Source organism: Schistocerca gregaria, chromosome 4, assembly GCF_023897955.1.
Source record: "Schistocerca gregaria isolate iqSchGreg1 chromosome 4, iqSchGreg1.2, whole genome shotgun sequence".
Lineage (NCBI taxonomy): Eukaryota > Metazoa > Arthropoda > Insecta > Orthoptera > Acrididae > Schistocerca > Schistocerca gregaria.
Window position 1 is genome coordinate 391,665,746 of NC_064923.1, and position 17,933 is coordinate 391,683,678.

The 17,933-nt window shown below is 37.5% G+C and overlaps 1 protein-coding gene across 3 annotated transcripts in view; it reads left to right on the forward strand.

Annotated features, from left to right (window-relative positions):
• LOC126365751 (ZZ-type zinc finger-containing protein 3) overlaps positions 1 to 17,933 on the forward strand; it is a 71,726-nt gene that overhangs the window by 30,596 nt on the left and 23,197 nt on the right. For all 3 annotated transcript variants that reach the window (XM_050008229.1, XM_050008230.1, XM_050008231.1), the window contains exons 2-6: positions 3,192 to 3,308; positions 4,015 to 4,185; positions 4,836 to 4,938; positions 5,176 to 5,300; positions 8,037 to 8,237. In XM_050008229.1, the coding sequence (XP_049864186.1) occupies positions 3,192 to 3,308; positions 4,015 to 4,185; positions 4,836 to 4,938; positions 5,176 to 5,300; positions 8,037 to 8,237 (717 nt within the window). The remainder of the gene's footprint in view (positions 1 to 3,191; positions 3,309 to 4,014; positions 4,186 to 4,835; positions 4,939 to 5,175; positions 5,301 to 8,036; positions 8,238 to 17,933) is intronic.

Below are 17,933 nucleotides of genomic sequence, written 5' to 3' on the forward strand. Positions count from 1 at the left end.
TACTTCCTCATTAGTTAAGTGATCTACCAATCTAATCTTCAGCATTCTTCTGTAGCACCACATTTCAAAAGCTTCTATTCTCTTCTTGTCCAAACTATTTATCGTCCATGTTTCACTTCCATACATGGCTACACTCCATACAAATACTTTCAGAAACGACTTCCTGACACTTAAATTTATACTCGATGTTAACAAATTTTTCCTCTTCAGAAACGCTTTCCTTGCCATTGCCAGTCTACATTTTATATCTTCTCTACTTCGACCAACATCAGTTATTTTGCTCCCCAAATAGCAAAACTCCTTTACTACTTTAAGTGTCTCATTTCCTAATCTAATTCCCTCAGCATCACCTGATTTAATTCGACTGCATTCTATTATCCTCGTTTTGCTTTTGTTGATGTTCATCTTATATCCTCCTTTCAAGACACTGTCCATTCCGTTCAACTGCTATTCCAAGTCCTTTGCTGTCTCTGACAGAATTACAATGTCATCGGCGAACTTCAAAGTTTTTATTTCTTCTCCATGGATTTTAATACCTACCCCAATTTTTTCTTTTGTTTCCTTTACTGCTTGCTCAATATACAGATTGAACAACATCGGGGAGAGGCTACAACCCTGCCTCACTCCCTTCCCAACCACTGCCTCCCTTTCATGCCCCTCGACTCTTATAACTGCCACCTGGTTTCTGTACGAATTGTATATAGCCTTTCGCTCCCTGTATTTTACCCCTGCCACCTTTAGAATTTGAAAGAGAGTATTCCAGTCAACATTGTCAAAAGCTTTCTCTAAGTCTACAAATGCTAGAAACGTAGGTTTGCCTATCCTTAATCTTTCTTCTAAGATAAGGCGTAAGGTCAGTATTACCTCACGTGTTCCAGTGTTTGTACGGAATCCAAACTGATCTTCGCCGAGGTCAGCTTCTACTAGTTTCTCCATTCGTCTGTAAAGAATTCATGTTAGTATTTTGGAGCTGTGGCTTATTAAACTGATGGTTCGGTAATTTTCACATCTGTCAACACCTGCTTTCTTTGGGACTGGAATTATTATATTCTTCTTGAAGTCTGAGGGTATTTCGCCTGTTTCATACATCTTGCTCACCAGATGGTAGTTTTGTCAGGACTGGCTCTCCCAAGGCCGTCAGTAGTTCTAATGGAATGCTGTCTACTCCGGGGGCCTTGTTTCGACTCAGGTCTTTCAGTGCTCTGTCAAATTCTTCACGCAGTATCGTATCTCCCATTTCATCTTCATCTACATCCTCTTCCATTTCCATAATATTGTCCTCAAGTACATCGCCCTTTTATAGACCCTCTATATACTCCTTCAACCTTTCTGCTTTCCCTTCTTTGCTTAGAACTGGGTTTCCATCTGAGCTCTTGATGTTCATACAAGTCGTTCTATTTTCTCCAAAGGTCTCTTTAATTTTCCTGTAGGCAGTATCTATCTCACCCCTTGTGAGATAAGCCTCTACATCCTTACATTTGTCCTCTAGCCGTCCCTGCTTAGCTATTTTGCATTTCCTGTCGATCTCATTTTTGAGACGTTTGTATTCCTTTTTGCCTGCTTCATTTACTGCATTTTTATATTTTCTCCTTTCATCAATTGAATTCAATATTCCTTCTGTTACCCAAGGATTTCTACTAGCCCTCGTCTTTTTACCTACTTGTTCCTCTGCTGCCTTCACTACTTCATCCCTCAGAGCTACCCATTCTTCTTCTACCGTATTTCTTTCCCCCATTCCTGTCAATTGTTCCCTTACGCTCTCCCTGGAACTCTGTACAATCTCTGGTTTAGTCAGTTTATCCAGGTCCCATTTCCTTAAATTTCCACCTTTTTGCAGTTTCTTCAGTTTTAATCTACAGGTCATAACCAATAGATTGTGGTCAGAGTCTACATCAGCCCCTGGAAATGTCTTACAATTTAAAACCTTCTTCCTAAATCTCTGTCTTACCATTATATAATCTATCTGATACCTTTTAGTATCTCCAGGGTTCTTCCATGTATACAACCTTCTTCCATGATTCTTAAACCAAGTTTTAGCTATGATTAAGTTATGTTCTGTGCAAAATTCTACCAGGCGGCTTCCTCTTACATTTCTTAGCCCCAATCCATATCCACCTACTACCTTTCCTTCTCTCCCTTTTCCTACACTTGATTCCCAGTCACCCATGACTATTACATTTTTGTGTCCCTTCACTACCGGAATATTTCCTTTTATCTCATCATACATTTCATCAATTTCTTCATCATCTGCAGAGCTAGTTGCCATATAAAGTTGTACTGCTGTAGTAGCCATGGGCTTCATGTCTATCTTGGCCACAATAATGCGTTCACATTATTAAACCTACTCCTGCATTACCCCTATTTGATTTTGTATTTATAACCCTGTAGGCACCTGACCAGAAGTCTTGTTCCTCCTGCCACCGAACTTCACTAATTCCCACTATGTCTAACTTCAACCTATCCATTTCCCTTTTTAAATTTTCTAACCTACCTGCCCGATTAAGGGATCTGACATTCCACGCTCCGATCTGTAGAACGCCAGCTTTCTTTCTCCTGATAACGACATCCTCTTGAGTAGTCCCCGCCCGGAGATCCGAATGGGGGACTATTTTACCTCCGGAATATTTTACCCAAGAGGACGCCATCATCCTGTAATCATACAGTAGAGCTGCATGCCCCCGGGAAAAATTACGGCTGTAATTTCCCCTTGCTTTCAGCCATTCGTAGTACCGTAACAACATGGCCATTTTGGTTAGTGTTACAAGGCCAGATCAGTCAATCATCCAGACTGTTGCCCCTGCAACTACTGAAAAGGCTGCTGCCCCTCATCAGGAACCACACGTTTGTCTGGCCTCTCAACAGATTCCCCTCCGTTGTGGTTGCACCTATGGTACGGCTATCTGTATCACTGAGGCACGCAAGCCTCCCCACCAACGGCAAGGTCCACGGTTCATGGGGGGGACCATAAGCATTAAGTTTTTAATGTTTCAGGTGATGTTTTCAAAATGAGACATAATATTAAGATCATTATCATTGTACTAAGTTTCTCAACCAAAGCTTTTACGCTGTGTTAGACTGAATTACCAGCAATCTGGTGCCGGTAATTCCAGTTGCAATATCCAAAGCTTGTTTGCTGAAAACTTTAGTGCCTGACCTCAATTATAATAATAGAATATTATTACATATTGCAGGATTACGATAAAATATTGTTACTAAAAGAAGCAGTCTTGAAAGATCCATTAACATTTGTTGAGAAACTTCAAGCTGGATGGATACCACCACTTCCTGATAGAATGTTCATTGATGAGGTATGTAGTCTATCTGATTTACTTAAAAATGACTTATAGTGAAAAAATAGTACCAAATTAAGTAAGAAAAAAATTCTCGAGAAAATGTAAGCACTCACCCTATAAAGTTAGAGGAGGTATTGGACGGACAGATATACTCTCTCATTCTTCAGCACTGCACACAGAGTTCCTGTTTTTCTGACACTACAGTCTGATCACAGTGTCAGGAAAGAGATATTGTATAATGTAATGATTATAAGTTTGATAGGTGAGCTCTGTTAATTAACAAACTTTATTATGTGTCTATCTCATGCTCTTCTATAGGGTGAATGATTTACCTTTCTCATGCCATTTGAATTGCGTGATTCAGGAATTTCTTAACTGTTTTGTTTTACTCTAATGTGTCCATCCCAGTCGAGTTGTTTGCAAAACATGATATTTTTTAGGTGCTGTGCTGTTGAAAATCATGAATCAATATTCTCAGCCAGATTAAAAATTAAAATTAAGTCTTTTGATGCATATTTGCTACATTAAACTTTAAAGTGATTTCGGACAAAGACAATGGTGGCTGTTGACAAAAGCTTTGAGAGAGAGAGAGAGAGAGAGAGAGAGAGAGAGAGAGAGAGAGAGAGAGAGAATTAATGCAACAAGTGCACCAAGAACATTTAATATAAGATTGACATTTAATGTAAGATTCAAAGTTGTGTTTTCATTTCTCATATCACAGGTTCCAAATATTGATTGGAGTAAATACGGTATAGCACCTGATAGTGAACTGCTAAAACCTCAAGATAGTAACCTTTGTGACGTATCTCAGAATGACATAGAAGATGAAAATGAGAAAATACGTGTAAGAGGGAGAATATTTGATGAAACAAAGCCTGAGACTTTCAACAAGGTATTAGCAGTTTTCATTGGAAGTAATAGTTCAATCACTGTCTGCATATGAATTGGATGACAGAGTTGTATGCATCTATTAAATGATTATTTTATTTGTTGTTTATTAATTGAAGTGGTCAGTGGGCATCTCTTCTTGTTGAAGATTAACAGAGTTGTTCCCACCAAAGTTGTTACTTTAAATGCAAAATTCTGTTTAATGCACCAACATGACTGGGCATTTTTGGTAAAGTAGAAGCCATTTTCATCATTAGCTGGTGTATTCTTAATCTGAAAGCTACATGATGCTGAGACCAGGGTCACTTCTGTTGGACCTCTACTGACAAATATCTTGTTCTAGCAAGGATTTGGGTTTAATGTTAGGATCACTTTCAGTGGCATGCTCCTTGTAAATACGCATAGAAGGTTGCTTTGCTCAAAAACAGCTGTTTAGTGGCATGTGATATGGAAATATGTAAGAAATAGCTTGTTCAGACATGATTTGGATGTCCAGACATTTCCCAGGGGTGGAAGTGGTGTATACAATCAGTGAAAATTGAGAAGAACTGTAATCAGGCTTCTATTTTTCAGCCTGTCACATTAATGAAATTAACACAATGAGGTTTTTGATTAAACTTTGTTTAAAAAATAATTTTTTTCTTTGTTGGCTAGCTTTGGTCGCATGAGGAACAGCATCGTTTGGAAGAACTTCTAGTTAAATATCCATCTGAGGAGAATGAAACTAATAGATGGAGAAAAATTGCAGCTGAATTGGGTAATATTTAGTAATACATAAAGTTATTGTACAATACACAATAGGTGTAAATTGACCAAGTAGCGATACCTCACTGATTTGCAGCTAAGTAAGACACCTTGAAATTTGTCATCTGATAGCCCAAAATAAGGTTAACATGGGTTGTACCCAGTCAATTACAACTGATAATGTTTATGACTGTAACTTACTAGTTTCTGCTTGTGAATTTGATGTATGAGTGTTTGTTTAATTTTTCAGGCACCCGTACCCCAAAGCAAGTGTGCAGCCGTGTGCAAAAATATTTTCTGAAGCTTCAGCGTGCGGGACTGCCTATTCCTGGGAGAATACCGAAGACACCTTTACAGTATGAACTACTGAAGAAGGCAAGAACACACACTGTTATAGGTTTTTACCATTTTGCTTGTCGAGGCTGTTGATGGACAACATCCATTATCAAGCTAACAGAATGAATGCTGATAAAAAACTGTCTGCAACAACTATATTCAGTATTCTGCTGCTGTACTGCTGCATGTAAAAGTAACTGTGCAAGTATGCCTAGGGAATGTTGCACAGACATTACTGTTCATGTTTTATGCAAGCACTACAGTGGATAATGTTGGAAGCTACATGAGGATGTTTGTGGGTAATGCAGTTATGTAGAGAAGGTCTTTTATTGCAGGGAGTGACAGTTGTCACTGAAAGAATATAGGGGTTATAAGGCTTTGTGGTATTTATTACATTCAACTTGCAACTATAAATAATATGTCAGTTGTTCAATGTGAGCAGCGAGTGAGTTTGTTCCAAACTGTGAGCAGTGTGTCTGGAGTAAATTGTTGCAACAGTGTTCTGTCTAAAGTAGGTAGATCAGCTGGTAGTGGAGGCACATACACATGAACCTCCAAATGTAAGAATCACATGGCATCAGATCATGTGTGAACATGGAGATCATGCAGAACTAGCTCGACATCCGGTTCCTTGTAGCCAGTCCAGTGATTGTGTACAGTGTTATTTAACAAATTGTGTACTGAGTTATACCAGTGAGGTGATGCACCATCTTGCTGTCAAGTAAAGATTTGTGGTTCACCTTCATCCAATGAAGGAAAGAGACATAGTTCTAGGGCATCGAGGTAAGAAACACCAGTTACGGTTGCTTCACTGAAAAAGAAAGTCCCATAAGCTTTCTGCCAGGATATGACACAAAAATCATTCAATTTAGGGGAGTCTTTATGCAACTGTACTATGTTGTTGGATTTGCTGACCCCCAGATATGCACTTCATGAGTGTTCAGTTTCCATCTTTGGTCAAATGTCAGTTCATCAATGATGATGACACAATGCAGAAAATCTTCATCATGCAACAACATTTTGTTCACAAAGTTGGCACGTAAACTGTAGTCTTAGGTTTTGGAGCTTGTAACAACAGCAAAGGATAAGAACATAGTTGTAAGTGTATCCCTATGTCTCCACACAGACATCACTGGAATTGCTAGTAACGCCTAGCCTTTCAAACTAATTTCTTGGTGCTATCCATGAAAGATTCTCACTCATTCAACACATTCTTCAGTCACTGTTGGTCATTTGATACTCTTCCCTTTGTGCACAGGTAAATTGCTTATTATTTATAATTGTAAGTTGAATGTAATAAATACTGTTGTGATGTAGCAACGCAGTGGTGGCACTGGGGTTTACAGGCATATATAATGACATCCAATGAATGTCAATTTTGAAACACACTGTAGTTAAGAAAGACCAATTGTCATTTAATTACAAAAAGACTGTAAATAAGTGGAAACAGTAACAACCATAAAATATCCAGGGAAAATCGGCAAAATTTGAGACGTAGTGCCAGTCACGCTTTTATTACACACATATATTTAAACCACAATTCTTTCTATAGGTGAACCCCCAGTTAGCTTTTCAAGAGAATTGATAAAACAATTTTATCACAGTTTTCTTTTTTTTAAAAAAAATACAACATTTAAGATCAAAGAACAGGGAAAATTTCAATTTAAACTTTCATTCCTCTTTTACCTTTAAGCACAGCTAATATTAAGATAGCAGCTATGTTCTTCAAACCAGTCGTGAACAATAATTTTCTCCCGGTGACACGGCACATTGTCATCCATAAAAATTGCGTCATTGTTTGGCAACATGAAGTCCATGAATGGCTGCAAGTGGTTTCCAAGTAGCTGAACATAACCATTTCCAGTCAGTGATCTGTTCAGTTGGAACAGAGGACCCAATCCATTCCATGTTAACACAACCCGCACCTTTATGGAGCCACCACCAGGTTGCACAGTACCTTCTGACAACTTGGGTCCATGTCTTTATGGTGGCTGTGCCACACTCAAATCCTACCATCAGCTCTTAACACCTGAAATTAGGACCTTTCTGACCAGTACATGATTTTCCAGCCATCTAGGCTCCAACCAATACAGTCACGAGCCCAAGGGAGGCGCTGCAAGTGATGTTGTACTGCTAGTAAAGGTGCTCCCATCGGTCATCTGCTGCCATAGCCCATTACTGCCAAATTCCACTGCATTGTCCTAATGGATACATTCATTGTACACCCCACATTGATTTCTGTGGCTGTTTCACACAGCATTGCTTGTGCGTTAGCACTGACAACTCTACACTTTCACTTGTTAAGTGACAGCTGTTGGCCAGTACACTGCACATGGTGAGAGATAATGCATGAAATTTGGTATTCTCAGCACACTCTTGACATTGTGGATCTCGGAATACTAAATTCCCTAACGATTTTCGAAATGGGATGTCCCTACCATTCCATGTTCAACGTCTGTTATTTCCCATCATGAGTTCATAATAACCTGCGTACAAATGAAAGCTCTGCCAGTGCACTACCCTTCTATACCTTGTATAAGCGATACTGCTGCCATCTGCATATGTGTGTATCACTACCTAATGACTTTTGTCACCTCAGTTTATTAGTTGCATTAAATTCACTGAAGTGTAATTAAAAGTGGAATCTGTTCATAAATGCTGAACTTGTGGTGTTATGAATATGTTATGACAAATGAAAATTTAGCAAATATATGTCTTGAGTAGGTAATTGGTTTTCTTATAATGTTGCAAATGACATTACATTATTTTCTGCAGCCATCTCACAAACATCAGAGGCATAATCATATGTCATTGAGGCCAACAACATTTTTCCCTTTGTGGAACCCACCTGTCTACATGACAGATACAAATGAAGACAGTTGTAGTGTGATACCAAGTCCCGCTGAACCGACCACAGCTTCTCCTTCTGTTACGCATAGCAGCGAAGACAACAGCAGTAGCAGTAAATCTGATTTGGTGAGTATATTTACTCACAACCTGCTTTCTGTTTTTTGTGACTTCTATTACTGACTTTTCTAAAAAAGACATGAATTTCTGTGTAAAATAGTGATATGTGTAACATGAACAAGTATACAGTTCCACTATTTTAATGAAATGATAGGAAGAGATATCAAAATTCTTTTAACTGAAAGTAAAAATTATTATACATTTGTGTTCTTGGAATGCTTTCATTTGTACATAGTTCCTCGACATACATTAAAATTTCTATCCAAATGTAGCAATGCATTCATTTTATGGTTATTATGCTTCAAATAGCTAGACACTTCATTTACTTAAAACACATCCATTTAACTGCAGGAAGGAATTTAATTTTTATGATAGAAAATGTAGTAAAAATTTGTGGCCAACAGTTTCTAGAGGAATTTTTTGGAACATTTTTCCAGAAAAAATAGTGATCTTTATAATATTATAACTTATTTCAATACACAAAGTCATGAGTGCATTTAGGTTGTTCATTTTTAGATGACCAGTTTCGATTTTTAAAGAGATAATCTTCAGATCACACTTTCTGTGAAGAGGAATAAAATGCAGTGCGTAAGTTATAATTGAAACAGAAACTAAAATAAAATAGTGTAGTAAAAAGGAGCAGCTGCTATATCCTTCATGATGGTAGGAACTTTGGCATGGAGCTGGTGCAGGCATGGGGAATGGTGCTACTTACAGCTCGGCTACCAGTAGTTAAATAGCAGAAACCCCTCACAAAGTCTGTGGCATAACATCATTGACAGTCAATGGCCATAAGATTTGATTAAGTTGTGCTAATGGGGGTGGTGGCACTAAATTCAGATTCTTTAGGAGAAAGACCTTGTTTCACAAAGCACCTAGCATCCATTGCACGTTGGCCTATCAGTTACTCATATGATTTCCTGTTTGTTTTGTGAACACATTCTAAGTTGATTTCTGAATGAATTATAAGTCGATTTTTGAATGTATGCATAGTGTGTGTGATGTCTCCACCAGATGAATCCCCGTTGCATCTAGAAATAAACTTTCCTGAAGACAAAAAGGGGACATGGGAATACGCTCTGAGCAGAGTAAAGACAAATGGGTGAATGCCAATCGCTGTTCATGTGGTTGACTGGTTTTGCAAATGATCAGCGTTGTTATAATTACTTGCTAAATCCATAGATTCCGACTATCAGAGTGGAAATAAACTACTAACAGGAATAACAGGTAAGAAAGATTACATATTAGCTGTTTGGTGTATCCAAGAAAATGAAATTTAGACAGAAAATTTTTGGCCAGACTGCTACACCACTAAGGGCTAGTTGTACAGTCTCTGTCTAGCAACCTCTAAAGTTCTATTCTGAGAGTAGCGTGGAAAACTCAAACACGTAATAACGCCTAACCGGAGAATAAACATAGGATAATTAAACCGGTGATTGTGGCAGTGTTAGTGAAGTTAACTGGAGAATAAGTTTTGACACTGTCAGGAATAGTTACAGAATTAGTGATGACAAGATTGTTTGTTAGGATCAGGAAGGAGAAGAAACAGGGACATCACACAAATAATGGAAGAATATGACGATTCCAAATTTATATAAAAATTTTCAATCTCGTGCTTCAGAAGCTAGAGTGTGTGAATGAAATGTGAAATTATTTCCTAATGTAAACTTTTTTGCTTGTAGTAGGCCTAATAGGCAAATTGATATTGGTACTTCATGAATTATGCGATTCTGTCGTGTTATAAAAATGACCATTTGTGCCAAAAGAGTGTCGCTAATTTAGTGTGTGTTAAAATTGCTGCTATATTAGCCAGCCTTATTTCATTTTATCTGGCAGACAGTGACAAAATACACGTAATGAGATTGAGAAACCACACTAGTCTCGGGTAATACTTGTCTTAACAGCTTTTTCAGTATTAGACAATGACATTTCATTTTTTCATGTAACAAAACGTTTGATGAACTTTGATGAGATAATAGATCCTTTCCCAGAAAGGAAAGCATGCCATGTAAAGCTGTAGCAAGATTAGAGAGGGGGAAAAAAACTCTATGACTTAAGGATTGAAGAAATGGGTACTGTCTTGCTTGTCTCTTGTCTTTACTAGTTTTGTGTATCCAATATTTAATTTTATGTCACACAAAACAGCAAGTTATTAGCTAATGCGCCAATTTTCTGAAGAGTTCTTGTTCTCCTGGTTACAAATAATTTCATCCAGTATTTTTTTACCAATTACAAAATACAACATGTTTGAATTCCACAGAGCGAAATACAGTGACATGCGCATCCTACCTCAAATTCTTGAGGGAGGGGCACAGCCACTATATAGTATTGCCCCTGTTCGGAAATATCATAGATCCGGGGCTGATGACAGAGCAGTCTGAGTTGTAGTGGGGAGGTTGGTAGTCTCCACGTGACCCGTGTTTACGTTTAGTTTGGGCAAATGTAACAACATGACGAACAGCTAATTTGCATGAAATACACTTTACGTAAGTGTGTTGCACTAGCTGCACATCTTCGTCTATTGCTCTCACATCAAATGAAAGCAAAGTGGATTTCTGTGGCTGGCAGCTATCATTCACGTAATTACGGAAGGCTAAAATATGTTACTAGTTTTAGGTTTTATTTTATTTCCACCTTTCTGACAGTCAGTCATTAATCGCCTTCAGAACAACGAAGTTATTTGTCTTGGTTTGGTAAAGAAATTTGGCCTTTATTAATCTTTTCTGCTGAGGCAGTCAATTTATTTGAAATGAAGTATTTAATTCAACACTATTGGCTAGTTTCAACTGTCCACTGCATTTCAAGTGCACGTTTTCATCTTCTAGCACTTATGGCATTATGCCACAATAAAGAACTAAACATGAGATAATATAGTACTGGTACTCCAAGAAAATTTACATCCAATTTTGGACATACAAATGTGCACTTTAAGCCGAATTATGCATTTTAGTATGGTTCACGAAATTCCGATGCTCTTGGAATACACTCTAATGTCTTGTTTCTTTTATGTCATAATATAAGATCTTTTAATGTTTTACATGTACGAACATATGGGCTTCCTGTATCATTGTAGCTGCACAAGTGTGGTGACGTCTGTTATCCGGCACTCTGTGACAACTGCTGAAACGAATCTTTTTCTAACAGGTCACTGGAAAATATTGCAAATGGTTGTTTGAAAAGTGTTACTTTCAAAGTAAATTTACTTTTACGCAAGATGAACTATGTGTGCGAATGAATGATGAGTTTCTTAAATCACAGAGCGTTTTACTCTCATTTAAAAATCAGCTCTATGAGGATGACCATTTAGAATAATTTTCGAACCCAGTAGATCAGACATTTATGTAGTTGTTAAAAATTGTATTGGCAGTTTTGTGTGATGTATTTTAAAGTGTAACACACGCAGAAAAATCAACAATATCTGTGAATGCTTAGCTTCTCTTGCAGCTTATTCATCTTGGTGACCAATATTATATGTGAAAGCTTTTCTTTTCCTGTAGCAACACAATGTATACTAATTTAAACCATTAACTTTTCCTATTTGTGTATTCTTGCTACTTAACAGTGATGCTGCTATTAGCCGACCACGTCATGAGTTCTATGCTCTGAATATCCGCTGTCATCTGCTGGCGAGATCACGTGACATGAGCTATGATTGGCATACAAAAGCACATCACAAACTCGATTTCAATGCTTCGGAAAGAAACATGCGGTTATTGGTGGAATTTGAATTTATACTTTCTTAATACGAAAATATGCAGTGTGCATGTTGCTGCACATCAGACATCTTTCCAAAATGTGTTTTTTTCCCCCCTGAGTTTCAATTTCTAAAATGACGAAAAATTTTATGCCGATGCATAAAACCATAACCTTTCAAAGGATTGATAAGTGTTACGGTACTGAGGTAAAGTAAACTTTCACTTAATGGCGAAAAAGTGTATTTTCATGTGGGAAAAAGTGTATTTCAAGCGGGAAATGCGGCAATATTTTTTCCTTGTCCGCGTATACACCCTGGGTATATCTTACACTTGGTAAAAAGTGGATTTATGTCTTGTAATTCAGACTTTACATCTGTGTTTTCCTTGTAAGCTGTGACTCGGCCATTTAAACAAAAAACAGTTACGTTTTGACAAATGTAACAACATGACGAACAGCTAATTTGCATGAAATACACTTTACATAAGTGTGTTGCACTAGCTGCACGTCTGTGTCAGATGATGGTACTTACCGATTCCACTTTGTGTCCATGGTTACTGACTGGTGTCCCTTTTGCCAGTGGTAATTCATAATATTCTTGACTAGTGGTGGAACGTATATCATCTCCTTGGTTACCAAGTTGGTGCCCTACTGACCGTTTGCTACGTTTACACTTACCGGATGGCTGTGCTGAGGACAAGTCACTTTTAAATGTACTCTGTCTTTGGGTAGTGACTGTTTCTTTAATCTGACACTTTGTATAACCTTACATTCTTCTTTACAACCTCAAAATATTATTCATTTTTTCTGAAGAACCAAACTCCTAATAATATATATATATATATATATATATATATATATAGACACACACACACACACACCTCGCACAATGTAATCAAGTTGCACGCCCATTGGCTACCAATGATGTTACACCAGAGACATTGGTCAGGACTCCAGCTATTTAACTACCAGCAACCGAGTCGTATATAGCAATGTTCGCCATGACTGCACAGATAGACCAGCTCCATGCCAATGGCTCCTACCATCATCAAGCGTATATAAGCTGTGCATTATCACTACATCATTTTATTTTAGTGTCAATTTTGATGGTAACTGAAGCATTACATTTTACTCCTCTTTACAGAATGTAATATCTGAACAAGATCTCTTCAAAGATCGAAACCGGTAATTTAAAAATAAAAATAAACAACTTAAATGAATCAACGTCTATGTTATTGAAATAATTTGGCAAGTAAAAAATTAAATCTGAGTTCCTTTACCCCAATCACTTGAAGTGCTGAAACGGTTCTTTTCAAGAAGGCTCAAAATTATGTTGCTTAAGCTTTGCCAGCGATGTTGAAATTGTATCTCTGGCATTCATTTTATCACAAATAAACATCTTGATCCACGTACTGGGGTACTAGTCACACCATGCTATTTGCATTTACTCTGTCAAGCTCTGAGCTGCCATAGGGATTTCATCTACACAGTATATCTGGTATGCTCCATAATTTCCAAATCTACCCTTAAGGCATGTGTCCACTATAGCAGGTGTCACAAAAGTAGGTATATCGAGATCATCTTGCCGTCTTACAGCCTTACCAGTTTGTGATAATTTCAAATATTAGTAAAAATTCAGAAAAAAGTAGACATCTCTATTTTTAGTTGAGAAAATGATGGAGTACTTTCCAAAAGAAGATTCTTGCCAGTTGTAATGATAAATTAATAAACCAAAAATAAGAACGGAAGTTGGGATAAATTTTCAAGAAAAAGTTTTTTACTTCACCCTGTAGAAATAAACAAAAGCTCAAAAATAATTGGTCTGAAAAAACATTGTAAAAATTTATAGATACGTCATACATATTTTATCATGAAAACAAAAAATTCCAAAATAAAAAATAAAATATCATAAAAAGTTTGAAACTGCTTCACTGTGTAATGAAAAATGTTGCCTGTGATGAATTTACATTCTGTTGGAGTTCTCAGAAACTTACAGCAAGAAAGTTGCTAAGGAAACTATAAAATTAATTTTGGTAACATCTAAGACACCATTACTGTGTCAAGTCACCTATGAAAGTAGATTTATTTGTGAGAGCCTTTGTGCACAGCAGCTCACAAGTACTTATATGCCACCACCAGGGTTTTTGTTGTGACTGATTGCCTTACTAAGACAGAGAATATTTCCTAACTCTCAAAATTTTGTTATTTGCAGTTGTTGCAGACCCTCCATCACACAATGTAAGCTATACAGAAGTAACTATAGGTACTGCAATAAAGTCTGACAGTCTGTTGAAGTCAAATAAAATATGTTGCTTTTTTTCGTATGGTTTTGTGAAACCCAAGTTTATGTAAGTGTACTGCAGACCTGTTCTCCTCAACCCAATAAGCGTGTTGTACACAAAAGTTTCACTCTTGCTGCTGCAAAGTCTTTGCATTCCATTAAAAATTTTCCTTCGTGGTAACATTTCCTGAATTGAAAATCAAAGCAAAGGAGACAAAGAACAGAGGTATCTGCACCAGAATAATTTTTTCACAGAGATCACTCTGTGTTTTTCTAGCTGTCAGATACTTTCCACTGCCCTAATAATTAATAATTATTCCTGGTTTCTTTACTGTTTGCCAGGCAAGGAAAAAAAAAAACCTGCTTCAGTCCATTCAACATTCCATTCGTTTTTGAATGTTTTGTTGCACTTTATATACACTGACCAGTGTAGCACTATATGTATGCCCTTGCTCCTGCTCACTACAAAACACAAGTAATTGCACTTTTTTGTGGAAGAATGAAACCACACGCGGACACATAATAATACAGGGCGGTAGTGTTGTGTATTACAAGCTGGAAGAGCTAACCCCCATCATTGCTACAGTATATATGGCAACAAAACTGTCAACCATACAAATCACAGCACTTCGCACCTGTATACATCACACAGTGGATGTGACCTTGAGTTGCCTACTCTGGTTACAGCCATTCTAGCAAGTAACTTATGCAAGCACTTGCCGAGTTGTTGATATTAGAAGAAAAACTTGTGCAAGTTTACTTCTGCAAGTCCCTTGGACTAATTAATTTCAGCAAATTGCTGCAAGTGTTTGCAGAAGTATTTCGACTAGAGATGCATCGTGTGATCGGTAATGAATATTTACAGCTAAAAACCAGAGCAGTTGCCATTGTTATTGCATTATTATTATTATTATTATTATTATTGGAGAAAAATCTTGACAAAAATAAATAAGTTAAGGAAAAAAAGAGCTGTTTTGGTAAGAAAAAATGGGTATAGAAGTGTACTTATTTATCCAGCAACACTGTTGAATGAATTAAAGTGAAGGAGTTTCCTCAAATTAAAAACTTTATGAGAATGTTGTAGGTGTTGTATACAGTTTTCAAAAATCTCTTTTCTATTGTACAATAAAATATCCAAAACTAGAATACAGAAGTTCTGCAAGCTGTATCAACAAGAGATCACTTTTAATTATTCTTAGACTTTCAACAACAGTATTTATTATTTTTATTACAAATGTAATACTTTCAAAAACAGGAAACAAAAATTCTGCAAGCTAGATCACCAAGAGATTGTTTTTTAGACGCTATTAGGTTTTTGCAAAGATTATTTTTACTAACATGATACACTTTCTTTTTTGCATTAACATGTGCATCTACATATATACTTTGCAAACCAGTGTGAGGGTATGTCCCATTGTACTAGTTGTTAGAGTTTTTTTACTGTTCCATTTGCGTTTGGAGCACGGGGAGAATGATTGTTTTGAATGCCTCTGTGCATGCAGTAATTGTTCTAATGTTATCCTCATGATCCCCATGTAAGCTATATTTATGGGTTGTAGTATATTCCTAGAGTAATCATTTAAATATGGTTCTTGAAACTTTGTTGATAGACTTTCATGGGATAGTTTAGGTCTATGTTCAAGAATCTTGCAGTTCAGTTCCTTCAGTATCTCTGTTACACTCTCCTACAGATTAAACAAGGCCGTGACCATTCGTGCTGCTCTTTTCTTTGTGTACGCTCAATATCCCCTGTCCTTGAGCAATATTCTAGAACTAATTGCACAAGTGATTTGTGAGCAATCTCGTGTGTAGATTGTTTGCACTTTCCCGGTATTCTACCAATAAACCGATCTCTACCACCTGTATTACACACGACTGAACTTTTGTGGTCATTCCATTTCATATCCTTAAAAAGTGTAACATCCAGGTGTCCGATTCCAACAGTGACTCATTGATATTGTAGTCATAAGATACTATTTTTTTTTTTTTTTCATTTTGTGAAGTGAAAAATTTTACATTTCTGAACATTTACAGGAAGTTGCCAATCTCTGCACCATGTTGAAATCTCTCGAGATCTGACTGAATATTTATACAGCTGCTTTCAGATAGTACTTCATTATAAGTAAATGCATTGTTTGCATAAATGTGATTTTACTATTAATATTGTCTGCAAGGTCATTAATATACAGCAAAAACAGCAATGGTCCCAACACAATTCTCAGGGGCACACCCAAAGTTACTTCTACATCTGATGATGACTCACGATCTAAGATAACATTTTGTGTCCTCCCCAACAAAAAGTCCTCAATCCAGTCACAAATTGCACTTGATACCCCATATGATCGCACTTTTGGTAATAAGTGTAGGTGTGATACTGAGTCAGATGATTTTCAGAAATCATGTCTTGATCCAAAGCTTTCAGTGTGTCATGTGAGAAAGGGTGGGTTTCACGTGATTGATGTTTTCGAAATCCGCACTGGTTGGCGTTGTGGAGGTCATTCTGTTCAAGATACTTCATTACGTTTTGCGCTGAGAATATGATGTAAGATTCTATAACAAATAAATCTCAAGGATATGTTTATGTTAAGATTAAAAATTAACTGAAGTTGAAAGACATTTCTACTGCTATTCTGCTTTCTCTTGTGGTGAACGAAAGAAATCAGTTAAATTTTTTGCACTTCCTGGACTGGCAATGACCAAGTATATACACTATGTGATCAAAAGTATCCAGACATCTGACTGAAAATGACTTAAAATTTGTGGCTCCCTCCGTTGATAATGCTGGAATTCAATATAATGTTGGTCCACCCTTAGCCTTGATGACAGCTTCCACTCTCGCAGGCATATGTTCAATCAGGTGCCGGAAGGTTTTTTGGGAAATGGCAGCCCATTCTTCAAGTAGTCCTACACTGAGGAGAGGTATCAATGTTGGTCGGTGAGGCGTGGCACGAAGTTGGCGTTCCAAAACATCCCAAAGGTGTTGTATAAGGTTCGGGTTAGGGTTGTGTGCAGGCCTGTCCGTTACAGGCATGTTATTGTCGTGTGTCCACTCCGCCACAGGCTGTGCATTATGAACAGGTGCTTGGTCATGTTGAAATATGCAGTTACCATCTCTGAATTGCTCTTCAGTAGTGGGAAGTTGAAGGTGCGTAAAACATCAATGTAGGCCTGTGCTGTGATAGTGCCATGCAAAACAACAAGGGGTGCAAGTCCTCTCCATGAAAAACATGAGCACACCATAACACCGCTGCCTCTGAATTTTACTGTTGGCACTACACATGCTGTCAGATGGACGTTAACCAGGCATTCACAATCAGATTGCCACATTGTGTACCGTGATTCATCACTCCACACAACATTTTTCCACTGTTCAATTCTCCAATGTTTAAGCTCCATACACCAAGCGAGGCGTTGTTTGGCATTTACCGGCATGATGTGTGGCTTATGAGCAGCTGCTCAACCATGAAATCCAAGTTTTCTCACCTCCCACTTAACTGTCACAGTATTTGCAGTGGATCATGACGCAGTTTGGAATTCCTGTGTGGGTCAGGATAGATGTATGCCTATTACATATTATGATCCTCTTCAACTGTCAGCGGTCTCTGTCAGTCAGCAGACAAGGTCAGCCTGTACGATTTGTGCTGTACGTATCCCTTCTCTTTTCCACTTCACTAGGACATCATAAACAGTGGACCTATGGATGTTTAGGAGTGTGGAAATCTCGCCTTCAG